We start from the raw sequence: 17,486 nt of genomic DNA, 5'->3' as shown, positions 1-17,486 counted from the left end.
CCTTTTTCTCCTTTTAGCTTTTGATGCTGTATTTTGTCCACAGTGTTATCATGTGTCTTGCAATTTGATGTATTCTATCATACATGGAAAACACTGACATTAATATGTAGATGCCAGGACCCTGGGGAAAGGCTGATGGATTACTGATTTGATTTTGTTGTCAGACATAACTAGTAATTAGCTTACCACTTTGAAGGGCATAAAAAGCTTCTTAGTTCAAATCAAAAGAAAACGTCAATTAGCAAAAACTTTGCTAAAATCTGTGATGCCTCTTGATGGAGTTGGTTTGTGCGTAGTATGTAGAGATTGACTAAGAAAAATGATGGCAGCAAGAACCCCAGCTGTGGTATGTAGCTACATAAGGTTGACAAATGCTTTGCTGTTTTTGTCCTTACGTGAAGGGACTTATGTAAGATCAGTCTGAAAAGAGGTTCTTGGGTGTTAATGCGGATACACTGTCAGGTGAGGATGGTGTTTCACGTTCTCTTACAAAGCCTGTGACAGCCCATCTTCTGTCTTCCTTGCAGGACAGAGGTCAGATCAAGGCCACCTCTTCAGGATGACCTTCTTTTCTTTGAGAAGGCCCCAAGCAGACAGATTTCCCTACCAGACTTGTCTCAAGAAGAGCCTCAGCTGAAGACCCCAGCACTGGCAAATGAGGAAGCACTGCAGAAGATTTGTGCTCTTGAAAATGAACTTGCTGCTCTCAGAGCTCAGATTGCCAAAATTGTGACCCAGCAGGAGCAGCAAAATCTCATTGCAGGTCTGTAAGTCCTACATTTGTTAGTTTTAACTTGCAAACTAGAAATTAGGAGAATGCTACTTACTTTTAAATTAATTAGTAAGTAACAGCTATTGGGGTTCTTAGAAAACCAGGTGTCAGCCGGGTGCGGTGGCTCATGCCTGTAATCCCAGCACTTTGGGAGGCTGAGGGAGGCGGATCACGAGGTCAGGAGATCGAGACCATCCTGGCCAACATGGTGAAAAATTAGCTGGGCGTGGTGGCACGTGCCTATAGTCCCAGCTACTTGGGAGCCTGAGGCAGGAGAATCTCTTGAACCCAGGAGGTGGAGAACCAAGTGAGCCAAGATCACGCCACTGCACTCCAGCCTGGCGACAGAGCAAGACTTCGTCTCAAAACAAAACAACAAACAAAAAAACCACGTGTCCATCCTTTTTGCATAGTCCAAAACAACCAGGTCAGGTTTAGATGGTGTTCATTTTGAACAATCTTGGTGCTGTCAGAGAAGATGACTAGGAAGTATCCTTTGGAAAACACTGAAATTCATACAGTTGAATTGCTATATAGTGGATGCTTTCCTTTCTAATGGGAAACTTAGTTGTCTAGGATAATGGCACCAACCATATCAGACATGAGGTAATGCCATGGGTTGCTATCTACTTAGTGAAGGGAGCCTGGGTTTCTGTGTGGTACGTGTTGGACTGAGTGGTGTTTACCACCTGCATGTCTTGATGCAAGCACTTGACATCTCACCTACCTTTACTGCTCTAAAATGGGGATAATAGTACCTATGTTACTGAGTTATTGTGAGAATAAGTGTGGAAAGTATATAAAATGCCTTTAACACACAGCAGCTATTTAATAGTTATTCTTCTTCCTTTTGCACAGAGTAGAACCTGAATTCAAGTCTTCTGGTCTAACACCATTGGGTTTATTAGTGTGACATTCTCACATTGGGGAGGAAACTGTAGCCTTGAAATCCTAGCCCACTAACCTATTGGCAAGTAGTGGTTATTTTCCTATTGTTGTTTCTAAGGCCTGGCAAGACTCAGTATTAACCAGCTCTGTTGGGTAAGGACAATTAATTACCCTGCCTCTGAGCCACTTGGCTTGTACTTCTGGAGTTTAACGTAATCCAGCATGGAAACCTCATTTGACCTGGGCACGGCAGAGGTGGGTGGGGGTGGAGGCACTCTGGGCACTGATGCTGGACTGTGCTTATGCGTGTAACTTGCTAAAATCCTCCAGTCCTACCTTTTTCTTGTCTTAAATTGATTTTTCCTTTTGCTTTACCTCCCTCTTCTGGCCGACTGGGAAAGTGCTACCATAAATAGATAATTTTGAAGTTCTATTTATAAGCTGAAACTTTTGAGTAAAAATCTTTTACATCAACACCTCCCCAATCAAACTAGTTCACCCAATAAACAACTTTCTAACCTCCAGTTATGCAGAAAGAGGATGTTTAGGTCCTTACTTCATTTCCGTAACTCTTAGTTACTTCTTGTTTTAGAGACAGGGTTTCACTGTGTTGCTCAGGCTGGTCTTGAACTCCTGAGCTCAAACGATCTGCCTGCCTTGGCCTCCTAAAGTGCTGGGATTACAGGTGTGAGCCACTGAGCCCAGCCCAGTGCAGGCTTTTAATGCTTAGTAAGTCTGATATGAAAATATGCTTAAAATGAGTCACAAATTTGTCAGAGTTTTCTCAAATCATTAAAATAGTACTAAATTGTCAAACTGTATGTAATGAAGATAGACTTGTTTTTGCAGTACTTTGTTTTATATTTCTGTTAAAAGTGATTCCAAACTGTGCTACAGTCAAACTTGAATGTTTGATATCACAAAAACACCTCTGTTAAATTAAATGGAAATTTTCCATCTGGATAGTTTTGGATTGAATGATACAGTGGCTGAGATTCAGGCATTTCTCAAGAAGTAACTGAAACCGTCTTTCTTCTTACATAACTGAGACTTTAAGGATATTGTTTTTAGGGGTACAAAAATCTTTAACATCATTTTGCTTTTAAAAACTGATATTTTCTTTGCTTAATACCAGCAGGATTAAGTTTGTTTTCCTTTGTTTGTAGATGACTTAGATTCTACCACATTTGGTACCATACCACCACCCCCTCCGCCTCCCCCACCTGCCCCTCCACTGGGGCTCCACAAAAGTATATCTGCTGTTGATCTGATTAAAGAACGAAGAGAGAAAAGAGCCAATGCTGGAAAGACTTTGGTTAAGAACAGTCTAAAGAAACCTGACATGCCAAATATGCTAGAGATCCTTAAAGATATGAACAGTGTAAAACTTCGGTCAGTGAAGAGGTGAGGATACATTCACCTTCTTTCTTCCCCATTTGTTTGTCTTGTAAAACCAAAGTACCAGGCTTCTTGAGGAATTTTGTTTATAACATGACTGCCATGAATATTTAAGTTTTTAGTTTAAAAAAAAAGATTAGCCCCAGTGGCTTCTAAACACAGTAGCTAAGAGATTAGCAAAATAAGCTAACATTTCCCAGGTGATGTTTTTAGTTTTCCCATTTAAATATCAGCCTTTTCATGTAAAGTCTTCACTGCGGTTGCTCAGTGGGCATTCACTAATTCAATAAAGGCATGCTGTGTACCACTAGCATAGTCACTAGACATGCATGGAAGAGGGAACTCTTATTTGCCCTGAAGGAGAGTAGAGTCCATGTTCTGCAGACACATTACATGGCCCTTTATTGGACTCCTGTGTGCTTTTGTTGAGCATTAGCTCTAGGCTTCCATCTCAATGCTAGCACTATTTATCAGGTCTCTATGGGTAGCTATGATGCTGGAGAGGTGCTGTCAGGCAAAAGGTTGACAAAGTACTTCCCTGAGGGTGGCCAGTGTACTGACCTGTCCCCTTGGTTTGTGTTCACTTCTCTAAGGTCAGAGCAAGATGTGAAGCCCAAGCCAGTGGATGCTACTGACCCTGCTGCCCTCATAGCAGAGGCTCTGAAAAAGAAATTTGCTTATCGGTATCGAAGTGATAGCCAAGATGAAGTTGAAAAAGGAGTTCCAAAGTCTGAATCAGAGGCCACCTCAGAGAGTGTGTTGGTGAGTTATTTGCCCAGATTTCTTTCCTGTTACGTAGAAATCCATCCCATTGCCAAGCACTTGCATTTTGCAAGTGATTCACCTGTGTCATCTGTAAGTTCCAAAGGGAGGTGATACAGGATTTGGTCCCTGCCTTACAAGTAGATCACGGCTGGTTGGGAAAAGGATGACATCTTTGCTTAGCATTTACACTTTTACTTTTCTAACTATGAAAATAATAGTTGTTCATTTGGAAATTTGAAACTTGTAGAAGAGCAGAAAGAAGAAAGCCAAAGTTAACCCCTGAACTCACTACTAAGTAATCTCCAATGTTACATTTTCTATGCAGGGTTATATTTTTATTTAAGCATAGTGAAGTGAGATTCAGTATAGTAACAATGTATATTTTGTGATATAGAAATTCAAAGTAAAGTGAGATCATTTTCTCTCAGGGCACCCTGTGAAAGTCTGCTGAAGAGGGTGAGATTTGATGTGGGCCTTGGAGGATGTGTACCATGTCAAAGGTGGAGACCGAGTACATCTCATGGAAGCTCTCACATAATAATTGATACATTCCCTCTATTAACATTACTGTCCTGGGGCGTGTGTGTGCTTATCTATTCCAGAGAGGCAGGCATCTCAGAAATTCCAGCACCTTTGAAACTTCTTAAGACATTGGAAAGGAAACTTTGTACTTTCTCTCTTTACTAAGAGAAGTAAAATTTAACAAAAGCAGGGTACTGCCAAGATGGTTGTAGTTTTCATTTATAGGAAGCAGTTTGGCTACTTCTTTACCTTTCATTCTGTTGATAATGTTCTGTGTTCATAACAACCTGTCAATTTGTGAAGGTTTTAATATTCCCAGTAGTTGCTTGGTTTTTCATGCAGAACATACCCAGCCCTCTAATCCATGATTGGGAGGTGGGGGCGTATCATTACTGTTACTTGAACCAATATCTTTATTTATACTTTTTGTTTGTTTCTAGTTTGGGCCACACATGTTGAAGCCAACAGGAAAAATGAAGGCTTTAATTGAAAATGTATCAGACTCCTAATAGACAATGAGCTGCGAAAGACTCCTGGTTCCCCTGTTGATTTGTGAGGGCCAAGTTTGCTAGTAGAAATCAACACTGTTTAGTAAATACCTGACTTTAGTATTCAGTGGTCTCCTTTTCAGGCTAATTAGAGGATTAAGCAATAATGAAAGCACTAAGTTTGGTTTTGCTTTTGTGAGATGGTCAGCTTTGGTGTTCTCCACAACATGTGTGTTCTGACATGTTTCTTATATGTGGCCAGGGCGTTCAGATTTCCAGTTTTGAAAACAATTGTATAGATTTCGCAACACAAAACGGACACTTGTGGATGTTACTGCACATTTTAAATTCTTAACACTAATTTATCTGTATAAGTGTTTTATATGCATATTTTCGGACATAAACAGTTTATGTAAAATTAGTAATGAATGATGGCAATGGGGGCATTGTTATCTTCGTTTGTTTTCAATGATCATTTAGCATTCAGTGATGGAACAGCTGGTATAACATAAGTTGTTGGCATGAAATATTTGAGATTGGAAACTTCTTGCCTTGAACAGAACTTGTATCTTAGATTCTCTCTCACATTTTCTTGGAGCTGGGGTTTGAATAGGAACCAGATGATGTTCACTGCTGAAATTCCATAATGCTTCCCATTGAAGGGAAGTTGAGAGCCAGGAAAGCTGCTTTCACGTCATTGCCATCCAGTACAGACAGGGAAGAAAGATGTAGTTTTCCAGTAGTGATGAATCAAATTATTGAATTAAATTTCTTATTAAGTAAAAACTCAGAATGTACCATCTTGTTTCCTTTCAGTTTATTAAATGGCATCATAAAGATGACTTGCTAAGTTAATAGAGTTAAATTTTTTTAATATAAGCCAAAATATTAACTTTAATGAAACATTGACTTGGCAAATGAATTTCCTGTAAATTATCATTGGTCAGAATGCTGTTTTGTTTAATTATATTACACAACATAAACCATAGGTGTTATTAGAAGTAGAGAACTGCCTTTTTCATCTGGGGCTTTTAAGGACTTGTTATAAATGATTATTTTTTAAATGCTTTATAAATCTTCATGATTTTTCTATTTCTGATACACTCAGCTATAGTTAATGCCAGAGTATCCTACCAGGAGTAAATATTTGGAATATTTAAATCTAGTAAAAGAAGAAAGTTAGTTATACTTCCTGGGAATATTAGGAGATGGGAGTAGAGATTCACTTTTAAGTTCTTGAAAATATATGCATTCTCCTAAATATTAACAAAAATGATTTGGGGTAATGATGTGGCTTGGTTATTCTGTTTAAATTTGTACTGTGGCTTATGTTACACATGTTCATGTTCACCTCTCATTCACCTGTTTGTTTTATATGGTTTAAAATTCTCTTTAGCAAAATTCAGAAAATTCACCTGAAACATATTTTGACCTCCTAAGAAACATATTTTTGTGTCAGTATTGAATTTTGGACAGTGCCCCCATATAAGGAAGTTACTGTTTTAAAATAAAGCAAACTGTTTTATTTTCCTTGGGTCATAGTGCCTCCATTTTCTTTTCCTTTTTCACAATAGGTAAGATTCTTTTGCACATGCAGCTTCTTTAGAATAATTTTCTTTCTGCATTTTTCAAGTGGAATTATATTCCTTAAAATAAGCTCTTAAAATCACCTCTCATTCACTTTTTCTCATATAAAGGGATCTCAGCATTAAAACAAACAGGACAGTCATGAGGTATCCGAGTAGTCTCAGGGTTCTCAAACCCATAATGTACTTCTGAGATTGGTGAAATTTGTCTTCCCAGCTTCTCCCACACCCACCTCATTCAGTTTCTAGTTCTTTCACCCAACACAACAACACCTGAAGTAAAAGAAAGACCTTAAGAATAGTTATACCTCATACCTCAGCTAGGTATGAGAAAGAAAGGTAACTAACTTTCCTATGTTTTGTCTGAGTTCTGATTGAGGGACTCTCCATCTATATATATATATATAGAGAGAGAGAGAGAGAGAGAGAGAGAGAGAGAGAGAATGAATGTGAGACAGAAGATCTGAGTCAGATAACACTGGACTTGGAGCTTTACATGATCCCCCGTTAAATAAGTTATCTTTACTTACTTTTGTATTATTTTACACAGGGTCTCTGTAGTTTCCAATAGAATGATTTCTCTGGTGGTCCCTGGCACCTGTGAAAGGCATCGTCCTATGCACTTGCTTGTGCAGGCTTGGTGTAGGAGGGGTAGGACTTGCAGTCTTTAGTTCTGGTGGTTTCCCCAGTGCCAGGCCCTTCTGCATAAGACTTGTGTCTTCTTTCTGTATTAGGAATGCCTATGTGTCTGTGTCTCTGGTGAAGAGGAATACACATGGTAATAACTAGCAGAAACAAATACTTACTTTGGAAAAACCATAGTTCTGATAACTTCCCCAGAAACAGAAGTTCTCTCTGTGGGATAGAATCTGGCAGACAGAAGTTTAAACAACTTTCAGGAGTTCGCCCAACAAAGTCAGCGCTGGGATTGCCAGACAGAATGACACTTGGTTTCAGTTGCAGTAGGGTTCTATTTCTGTGTCCTCTTTCCCTTTCTCATCCTAGAGATTTTGCATTCTTCTCTGCTACCCTATTGATCCTATTGTTAGGATTCTTAGCCTTGCCATGTAAACCATATAAACAATCTAGCTCTTCCTTGGTCTTGGTAGCAATCCTTTAAGGATGGGATAATAAAAATAGCATAACCAAGTTAAGGTTATGTTTTGCACACCAAGTTAAGTTTTGCACACTTCCCTCCAAGACTATTATTATCCTTAGTCCAGTTCATATGGTCTAGAAGCCTTAATGTTCCTAAAGCTGGAACTTCTCTGATACATTCTCTAGCCCCTTGTTAAGGTCACAGAGGGCTCCTTCGATAAGAGCAGAGTAGAACACAAGTGCCCTTTAGACATTTTCAGGAGGGTACATGTTAAGACAGCTCAAACAGTGCCTCCTGTTCATACCAAATGGTTATCCCAGGGCAGTCCTTCATAACCCAACTGGAAAAGCCTTAATTTGGGGAGAAAGGCCAGACTCTTCAAAACAAGATTTTAACCAGAGGTATAAAAACATTCTGTTAATGTTTCCTAATGGTCACCCCTCTTCATTAGCCAAATACGCTTTTTATCGAAAGGTGAAAGAAGGTGTATTCCCCAGGTACTATGTTGTGGAAACTAGTTATCATTTTAAGGGTGAAAAAGGATACAACTAGAGCATGGTTGGAAATCATTCTGAAATACTAGCGTGAGTACAAGGGGAGAGAAGTGCATAAGGCACTGACCATGGGGGGCTGGGCTGTCCAGATCCCCCCAACCCCTGCCTTCCCTTCTGCAAGGGGCATGCCTGATAATGCAGAGACTGCTCTGTAACCCAGGACACAGCCCTGATGAGCTGTTCCAATCAGGTTCTCCCTCATGAATTTGAGCAGGAAGCCTCTAGAGTGAATCAGTGCCAGGAGCTCAAATAAAGATATCATGAGGTACAATTGTATCCATGCGTTTATATAAGTAGAAATTATCAAGAAATCAACTAATAGCCATAGTGACCTTTGATTTAGCACTTACCATATGTCAATAGTTAATTTTACTTTAAGGAACAGACATGTTATAGGTTAGGGAGCCACTCAGAAGATTAGGTAACCTGCCTAAGGACCCAAACCTAGGTCTGACAAGCTGTAAAGACAGTGCTCACCAGAACTGACCATTCCAGCACCTGGATCTCAGATTTCTAGCCTCAAGAACTGTGAGAAATAACTGTTGTTTATAAGTCACCCAGTTTCTGGTTCTTTGTTTTAACAGCCTGAGTGGACTAAGGCAAGCACTATCCTTTCTAATATTTCCTTCAAAAAGTTCATCTTTAGATCTGTAACTTTTACTAATTTCAACTAAGTTAAGGGAACTTGGGAAATCATTACAGTCTCCTGCTTCTTTACAGGACATGGCTCAACAATAAAGAAATACTTCAAATCTGTGTTCAGAAATGTCATGTAAATAAATGTACAGCTTAAAGATAGGTGTTGTAATACAAGATGGAATGTCTTGCCAAAGATTTATTGATGGGACCAGTGGAAAGCTTCAGTAAACCAATTACATCACTGTGCTTCGATTTTAAATTATAGCCAACAAGAAATCTAATATTAAAAACAGGAGCGGCCGGGTGTGGTGGCTCACGCTGTAATCCCAGCACTTTGGGAGGCTGAGGCAGGTGGATCACCTGAGGTCAGGAGTTCAAGACCAGCCTGGCCCACATGGTGAAACCCTGTCTGTACTAAAAATACAAAAATTAGCCAGGCGTGGTGGTGCACACCTGTAATCCCAACTACTCGGGAGGCTGAGACAGGAGAACTGCTTGAACCCGGAAGGTGGAGGTTGCAGTGAGCCAAGATCACACCACTCCACTCTAGCCTGGGCAACAGAGACTCCATCTCAAACACACACACACACACACACACACACACACACACACACACACACACAAACAAAGTGTTTCTCTCTTTCCCCCACCATCCTATCAGACTTTAAGGTGGGTTTCAGGACAAGTTAGGACGTGTAGGTATAAGACTAAAATATGTAATTGAGGAAAGTATTTTACCTAAAGTAGCATATTGTACATTTAAAACTATTTTAGAATCAAATTTGAAGACTAAGTAACTTTATCGGTCATAGATCTTAACTATTTTTTGAAATAGTCTTACTCTGTCGCCCAGGCTGGAGTGCAGTGGCACAATCTCAGCTCTCTGCCTCTTGGGTTCAAGTGATTCTCCTGCCTTTGCCTCTCCGGTAGCTGGGATTACAGGCGCACACCACCGTGCCCAGCTAATTTTTGTATTTTTTTTAGTAGAGATGGGGTTTCGCCATGTTGGCCAGGCTGGTCTCAAACTCCTGACGTCAGGTGATCTGTCCGCCTCAAAGAGCTGGGATTATGGATGTGAGCCACCACACCCAGCCAACAATCTTAAAAATACAAGAATTACTAGATATGGTGTCATTTTTATCATTACCTGAACGAAACCCTACATTCTCCTAAACAACCCAACACTACTTAGACCATACACAAACCCGCCATATTATATAACATGCTGCACTTATTATTCTGTCACCCAGACATGTTGAAAACAGAAACCAAGGTTTGTAATTTTTAATACCCCTTTATTATATCTAGTGCCATCTTCTGCACACAACAGAAACTTGGATACTGCTTACCACATGACTCCAGTATAGACGGAAGAGTTTCAATATAATCTCTTAGTAACAAATTGATAGCTAAAAAGGGAACACATTAATTCAAAATTAATTTGTTCAACAAATACTTATTAATGGCCCAATGTACACCAGCCCTATGCTGAGCATAGGAACCAGGAAGATGGAGGATACCTGCTAGGTGCTCTCCATCAGCTCACTCCCAAGTGGTGGTCATTCCACCTGTAGACCATGGGCTCTTGGGGGCCTTCCAGATGACACAAGTCATTATTAGCAAGGAACAGCTGCTAATTCTTGCACAGACGTATATTGCTCCGTGTTTCAAACGTATGCTGATGCTACAGTGATTAATATGCACATTTCTTTGAAAGCAATACTGAATTCCTATTAGCTATTGGTCACTGTGTATTTTCTCAATCAGGAGATACTACCGATCTAGGGGATTTTAAACATTTATACATTAAAATATTTATACATGCTTGAAAACACTGGAAATACCTGATGTGAGAATTTTAAGGAAATAGAAAGTTTAATAAAAACCAAGAAAGCATTTTGGAAAAAAAGATCATTTTCAGAATCTTCAAGGAATTACTAGCACCTTCTAATCTGTACCTCAGGTACAAATATATTTGTTTGCAAAGGACATAAAATATGATTTTTACTTTTATACAGAGTATCATTACAAACCATCACATTTAAAGTGAGTACAAATATTGACCAGGAACCAATTTGTTTTTCTTTTTTAAAGTTAGGACTTGTCACAATTTTCTCTCCAAGGACCTTTTACTCCTAGAGCAGAGAGACTCCCTCAGCCCCTGTTTAAGCCAAGAGGCCTGAAGGGTGGCCATGTGTGTGAAAATTTTTAGTCTCCCATGTAAAATACATTTTGCATTCTGTTCTGTTTACTTACTTTAAAAAAAAAGTAATCTTTTAAATATTTGTTTCCTAAAATTTTTCTAGAAAAAAAAATTCCAGTAATATAGGTCCTATTTAAGAAGTAGAGCTATAGGCCTGATGCAGTGTCTCACACCTGTAATCCCAGCACTTTGGGAGGCCACGGTGGCAGGAGTGCTTGAGCCCAAGAGTTCAAGACCAGCCAAGCCAACAAAGTGAGACCCTGTCTCTACAAAAAAGTTTTTTTTTTGAGATGGAGTCTTTCTCTGTCGCCTAGGCTGGAGTGCAGTAGCACAATCTCTGCTCCTTGCAACCTCTGCCACCTGGGTTCAAACGATTCTCCTGCCTCAGCCTCCCGAGTAGCTGGGATTACAGGAATGCACCACCACACCCAGCTAGTTTTTATATTTTTAGTAGAGACGGGGTTTCACCATGTTGGCCAGACTGGTCTCGAACTCCTGACCTCAGGTGATCCACCGACCTCAGCCTCCCAAAGTGCTGGGATTACAGGTGTGAGCCACCATGCCCGGCCACAAAAATGTTTTTAAAAAATTAGCTGGCTGGGCATGGTGGCTCACATCTGTAATCCCAGCACTACGGGAGGCCGAGGTGGGCAGATCACGAGGTCAGGAGATTGAGACCATCCTGGCTAACGTGGTGAAACCCTAACTCTACTAAAAGTACAAAAAAATTAGCAGGGCGTGGTGGTGGGTGCCTGTAGTCCCAGGGACTCGGGAGACTGAGGCAGGAGAATGGCGTGAACCTGGGAGGCGGAGCTTGCAGTGAGCCAAGATCACAGCACTGCACTCCAGCCTGGGCGACAGAGCGAGACTCTGTCTCAAAAAAAAAAAAAAATTAGCTGGGCGGTGTGGTGGCACTCAGGAGGCTGAGGTGGGAGGATTGCTTGAGCCCAGGAGGTGGAGGCTGCAGTGATCATGCCACTGCACTCCAGCCTAGTTAGCAGCGAGACCCTGTCTCAAAAAAAAAAAAAAAAAAAAGTAGGGCTATAGAAGGTGATTCCCACATATACATAATAAAACAACTTTTCAGTAGGTTTACTATATGTGTAAGCAGGAAATGGGAGCCACACCCACGGTTCCCCTGAGAATGTGGAAATAGGATGATCTTTTCAGTTTCAAACTATAAGACAAACAGTGGATCAGAGCAGGAGCAATCATGTATACAGTAAGAATGGAGCCCAGGTGAGCTCAACTGAAACAAGGCTTGAGGTAATGACGTTATTTAATGCATGTGCCAATCAGAAGCTGATGTAGAGAAGCAACTATTGGCAGAGAATCTCTAGTACCTTCCAGGGGAAGAGGGTACCCTGGTCCACAAACATGAATATCACAGAAGACATGGGTCTTCTGTGCACCCAAAGGGACATGGGTGCACAAGGCAACTTGCTTCCCTTGCTCAGAATCCATGCTCACCAGCTGGTCATAATTTGGCTTCCCAGGAAGATTTGCCTAAAGGGAGAGAATAATTGATAGTTACATTTCTCATTATAAATTAAAATATTGATAGTGTTTTAAAAAAATAGTTACTGTGAGCTTGGTTAATGTGGGTTTGCCATGATAGTTCCATTCTCTATGTACTGAAACACTGGGCCTGAGTTTTTAAGGGTCTATGAGTTATCAGACTTTCTGTACACATTAAATATTGGCCAAGGTATGGCCATCTCACAAGAGTGACCAGCTGATCGTATTCCTCTACTACCCTCAGACCTCTATACCCACACTGTCCAATATGGTAGCCACTAGCCACATGTGGATATTGGGTGCCTGAGATAGGACTAGTCCAAATTGAGATGTGCTGTAAGTACACAATATATACTGGATTTCAAAGACTTAGTACCCCCAAAAGAATGTAAAAACATCTCATTGTTTTTATATTGACATTTTAAAATGATGCAATATTTTGGATGTATTGGAATAGATGTTACTAAAATTAATTCCATGTTTCCTAAAAGTGGCTACTAGAAAACCGAAAATTATGTGGCTTGGATTCTGTTTCTATTGGACATCAACACTCTTCTGTACAAATAATATGTTAATGTGTTTGATCTATAAGTTTGCACCATATCCTTTCTAATGAGTTGGACCTGGGAAGACATAGGAATGGCACAGTGGTACCTTTTCTACATTGATATCAATCAAGTAGAATGGAGTGGCCTTTTCTTATCACTTTAAAAAGGCCAGTGATTGATAGAAATAAATACAACTAGTATTTTAGTACTTGCAAGAGTTGCTGATGTCTTATGCAGTTCACCACTGTGGGAACAAAAGGCCTAGCTCAAAGCTGACCTCTCCCCTGTGTTCGTCAGGACTCCGAACAGCCCTAGCTGGCACTTGCAAGGTGAGTCATTAGTAGATAAGCTCAGACTGAGTAAACATCTGAGGGATGAATGCAAGAGCCCAGAAGCTAACTTTGATTTCCTTGTAATTTAGCATTGTGTTTTCCAAAGGATTGAGTTATAAGGTAAATGTCAAAGATAAAAATATGAAAAGATAGGTTTTTATTCATCAAAAGTTAACAGCAACAGGCACATATTAAAATGAGTATGGCAAAGCCTTTTACAAATGGCTTTACACTCAAGCTTTCTCCCAAGAAAATGGCTGTTGCAACAAACTGTAAACAATTAATAAACAGTCTTTTACAGTAACAAGGGAAATACAAATGAACTAAAAGAAAGCACCGGTTTCTCTTAAAACTAGATTACAGTTGTGCTTACTATACATAAAACAATTTAAAACAAATTACAAAAGTGGAATGTTTGAAGTTTAAAATTAGTCCTTATAGTTTGTCCTAGAAAACATCTGTTCACATCAAAAGGCCCATCAAAGGGTAACGTTTCATCAAAGGGAGGGACAAGAAAACAATGCACTTTTTTCAAATCGAAACAAGAAGTTTGGTCACTTAGCTATGTGCATAGTTTAAGGCAACTGGAGCAATCTGTTACAGCTTACCTACCAATCTTCCCCTCCCCCGAGTGTGGCTGCTCATTATGTCACATTCTAAAATAATAAATAAAAGCTTACATTTCAAATCTTTGCCCACATGGAGAAACATAACATGCACAGTCACACATGCACAAACATGCACGCAAACACACATCCATACATTCACACACAACATACCTCTCACTCACTGCAGCGAAAGGGACTTTAGTACCCTTGATCTGAAGGACACACTTCCCCATCCCACTTTTATTTCAGATTGGCAAATACCCTGAGCTGATTATGGTGTTTTAAACATTCCACCTTTTTCTCGCATGTGCAGGTCAAGTGTACAGTAGTGAAAACAACATGCAATGTCTTCACTGCAGAATCATAATACAGCTAGGACATTGGTGTTCTTCCCCTCCCACCCCAAATTAAAAACTAATTGTTAAAAAAAATTGCATTGCCAAACAGCACTGGAGTGAAAGCTTGGCGGTACTCTATGATAAATGCTCAGTTTCCAGTGCATGAAATAAAACTATAGCAAATGGGAGGCTTTGGTGGCATCCAAAGAAGAAAAAAGGCAAACCAGGGGGAAAGAGCTGCAGTCTAAAGTTTGATCTTTAAATTTGTTTGAGTGGTTCCTTCACAATCATGCTCCAAGGCAATTTAGAACCAATATTTTCAGAGTTGATTTGTAAACATTGTCTTGCCAGAGGCAGCAGAGGCTGGGCACTTCACATTTCCATTTTCTCAGAGAGAACTTAGTGGAAGGTACAAGATACGCATTGTTGCATCAGACTGGTTAAATTCCAAGAGATTGTTGCTGAACAATTCAAGTTTCACGTTTTGAAGATTAGATGCTTTGAGAAAGTTGTGGCACATATCAAAACTTCCTTTGTTACTCCTTTCGGATTCTCTCCTGCTGGGCTTTGAATATTCAAGGTTTCACATGAAAGCCAAATTCATATTGCTATACGTTCGGGTCTTACAATTAACAAGTAGGTTCAAATGATCCAACAGAGGAAATCTTGGAAATAAATAATGCTGGCTGGCATCACTCACTTGGAAACCTTGGCAGTCAAGAGTAAGTTCTCTCACCTCAAGACCCCATTTCACATTTCTAAAAACCTCCAGGAGGCAGTTTGTCCCACTGGTTCTGGGGGTTATGATAACCGATTTTCCTGAGGTAATAACTGTGAGTTCAACCCGAATGCAGCATCAGTGTCCTCACTGCTGGACTGTTCTCTCTGCAGTCCCTTCCAGCTGGCTTTATTCAGCCCCACATGTCCAAGCATTGTCTGGGATAGCCTTGTATTGGAAAACCTGGCCCATTCTGTAAATAAAGGCTCCACTAGGTAAGTCATAAAACCTTGAGAAAATAAAAAGGAGAAAAAGTTATTAACATATATGCTGAAACTCTATCTTTAAAACATCATCTATACAATGTTAACCTTCCTACATCCTACTCCAGTATTACCCAGATCTTTTTTTTCAAGATTCCTGTGTGTGTGTGTAGGTGACAGTCTGTAATGTACATATCCACTTTGAAGAACTGATTTCTTTAAGTAACTCAATGGAAATTTAAGTAAAAGTGAACTGACAAATATATCCAATCTTTTCCAGTTATCCTTCTCGGTGGCACAACTACATTCTTCCACTTAAGGAAAAATACACTGGCCATATAAACTCCGAGGATACTCGGGTATAACCCAATTCGAGGCAGAGTTGCAGTGCAACAACTGGAGGCTGAGAAGGGATCTCCTTCAGGACTGAGGGTGATGTGGCCTGAACTGAAGTGGAGCTGGCAGTAGTCTGCTGCTTTACCCCTCAGGGATGGAATCTTCTTCATGCCTGGTCATGATTACAATTGGTCATTTTATTTAACTCAGAATTTATAAAGGCAAAACTTATGATAAGAGTCAGTCTAAAAATAACAGGTTGGGGTTAGTGAAAAAAAAATCATTAAAGTGAACACCAAATGTGCACCAGAGACCTATTTTATAAACAATTCATATTATCTCCCTTAATTCACAGTCAGAAAAGGAAAATGAGTGATTTCAGGATTGTTGCATCTTTAGGTTATACAGCACTCCACTGCACATTAGATCTGACTTAATACTAAGTAGTATCTTAACACAAGGGCAAAAGAAGACCTCTAGAAAATAGCTGTCAATCAAATCATATTATATACTGGGAACAAAGAACATCTTTCTCACATTTTGATCTGTTAAGAATGGGGAAAATATACATTCAGATTCTATCACTGCTTTAAAATTTTCTTCATATCCAAGACTCTCGTTGCAGCAAAAGACCATGTGGACCACAGACAACATAGGTTCCATTTATCCAACATAAGAATCTCACCAGAATTAAAGCAACCAGCATCCACTACTTTTAATCAGGAAAGCTATATATGGTCTGATGGCTGAATTTTTTAACTGTACATAATTATGGTATCTGAAATATTAATTATGTACAATATGTACAATAAGGCTTTCTTTCTTTCATTGATCCGTTCCCTCCACACATATTTACCAAGAACCTACTATGTCCCCGGCACTATGCCACAGTGGCTGGGTATACAGCAGTGAATAAGACAGACAAGATCCCTGCCCTCAAGGAGCTTATGTTCTGGTGAGGAGAAAGAGATAACAAACATAGAAAAGTGTCATTACAGTCAAAGCACACAGCGGCTTTCTGGCAGCCATCTTCACACTACAGTGTCATGTTGAGCCAGCCACCAAAAGCCCGTCTTTCTTACGTGCCATAAAGTCATGAGCCACTGGAGTTATCTACCCACATGGCCCTTATTATTACAGGTTTCACACCATTCATCTTATTTCATCCCTCTCACTGTTCCAACTGGTTGAGATCCTTGGGGATCTTACCTCCAACAGTCAACAAATTAGCTATCACTTCTGGCTCTATGTTAACCTAAAATTTCTTTTAGGTCTTAAATACCTGATAAAAATGAACAGACCAGGGCCATGGACCAGCCTCTCTCTCGGAGGGCAGGACTCTGTTAATTAGTACCTCGAACACGCTGTTCAACCATTTGTGAATCTATTTAATTGTACTAGCCCCACAAGCCTCTACTTTATCTTCACAGATTTCACAGGACACCTTCTCAAATGCCTTACTCTTATCCAGTACATGATATTTTCTTGTTCAACAAAATTAGTATTCCTATCAAAGAAAGAAACTGTATTAGTTCAACATGACTTGTACATACTGCCCCTATGCTGGGAAGTAGTAATCACTGCTTGGTGAGTTGTTAAGAGGTTGAGATTTGATGTCAGAAAGACCTGGATTTGAAGCCCAACACCAACACCTGTTAACTGCATGAAGTGGGCAGTTAACAGTTATTCTGAAAATAAAGATGCTCAAAGCGCCGGTCCCCTAGGGTTGTTGTGTGGAGTCAGCAGATGTCAACAATCACCATCAGATCAGTGACCTTATCCCTGACAACCCATCCTAGATCTGTACAACACTGACAAGATCAATAGCTTAAGATGAACAGTGAAAGGGATCTAGCTTCTGTTAACTTAGAAAAATTACAATGTCTTAAATCTCATTTGCAAGTTCTCCCA

At 39.9% G+C, this 17,486-nt stretch overlaps 2 protein-coding genes across 16 annotated transcripts in view; one reads left to right on the top strand and one right to left on the bottom strand.

Annotated features, from left to right (window-relative positions):
• Window positions 1-17,486, top strand: part of MTFR1 (mitochondrial fission regulator 1) — a 182,761-nt gene that overhangs the window by 66,604 nt on the left and 98,671 nt on the right. For 6 of the 13 annotated variants that reach the window (XM_058444269.1, XM_058444267.1, XM_058444262.1 and 3 more), the window contains exons 5-7: window positions 528-763; window positions 2,827-3,064; window positions 3,652-3,820. In XM_058444269.1, the coding sequence (XP_058300252.1) occupies window positions 528-763; window positions 2,827-3,064; window positions 3,652-3,820 (643 nt within the window). Of the gene's footprint in view, window positions 1-527; window positions 764-2,826; window positions 3,065-3,651; window positions 3,821-4,251; window positions 4,547-4,785; window positions 6,364-9,695; window positions 9,759-13,277; window positions 13,310-15,519; window positions 15,882-17,486 lie in introns of those variants that run through there. The other 7 variants (XM_058444263.1, XM_032759664.2, XM_058444266.1 and 4 more) reach the window with 6 other exon arrangements.
• The window catches only part of PDE7A (phosphodiesterase 7A), a 126,091-nt gene continuing 122,059 nt past the window's right edge, over window positions 13,455-17,486 (bottom strand). For all 3 annotated transcript variants that reach the window (XM_032759658.2, XM_058444258.1, XM_032759659.2), the window contains exon 13: window positions 13,455-15,265. In XM_032759658.2, the coding sequence (XP_032615549.1) occupies window positions 15,060-15,265 (206 nt within the window). In that variant the 3' untranslated portion in view covers window positions 13,455-15,059. The remainder of the gene's footprint in view (window positions 15,266-17,486) is intronic.

This window comes from Hylobates moloch, unplaced genomic scaffold, assembly GCF_009828535.3.
Source record: "Hylobates moloch isolate HMO894 unplaced genomic scaffold, HMol_V3 SCAFFOLD_9, whole genome shotgun sequence".
Taxonomy (NCBI): domain Eukaryota; kingdom Metazoa; phylum Chordata; class Mammalia; order Primates; family Hylobatidae; genus Hylobates; species Hylobates moloch.
This window is presented reverse-complemented; position numbering and strand designations above follow the sequence as displayed.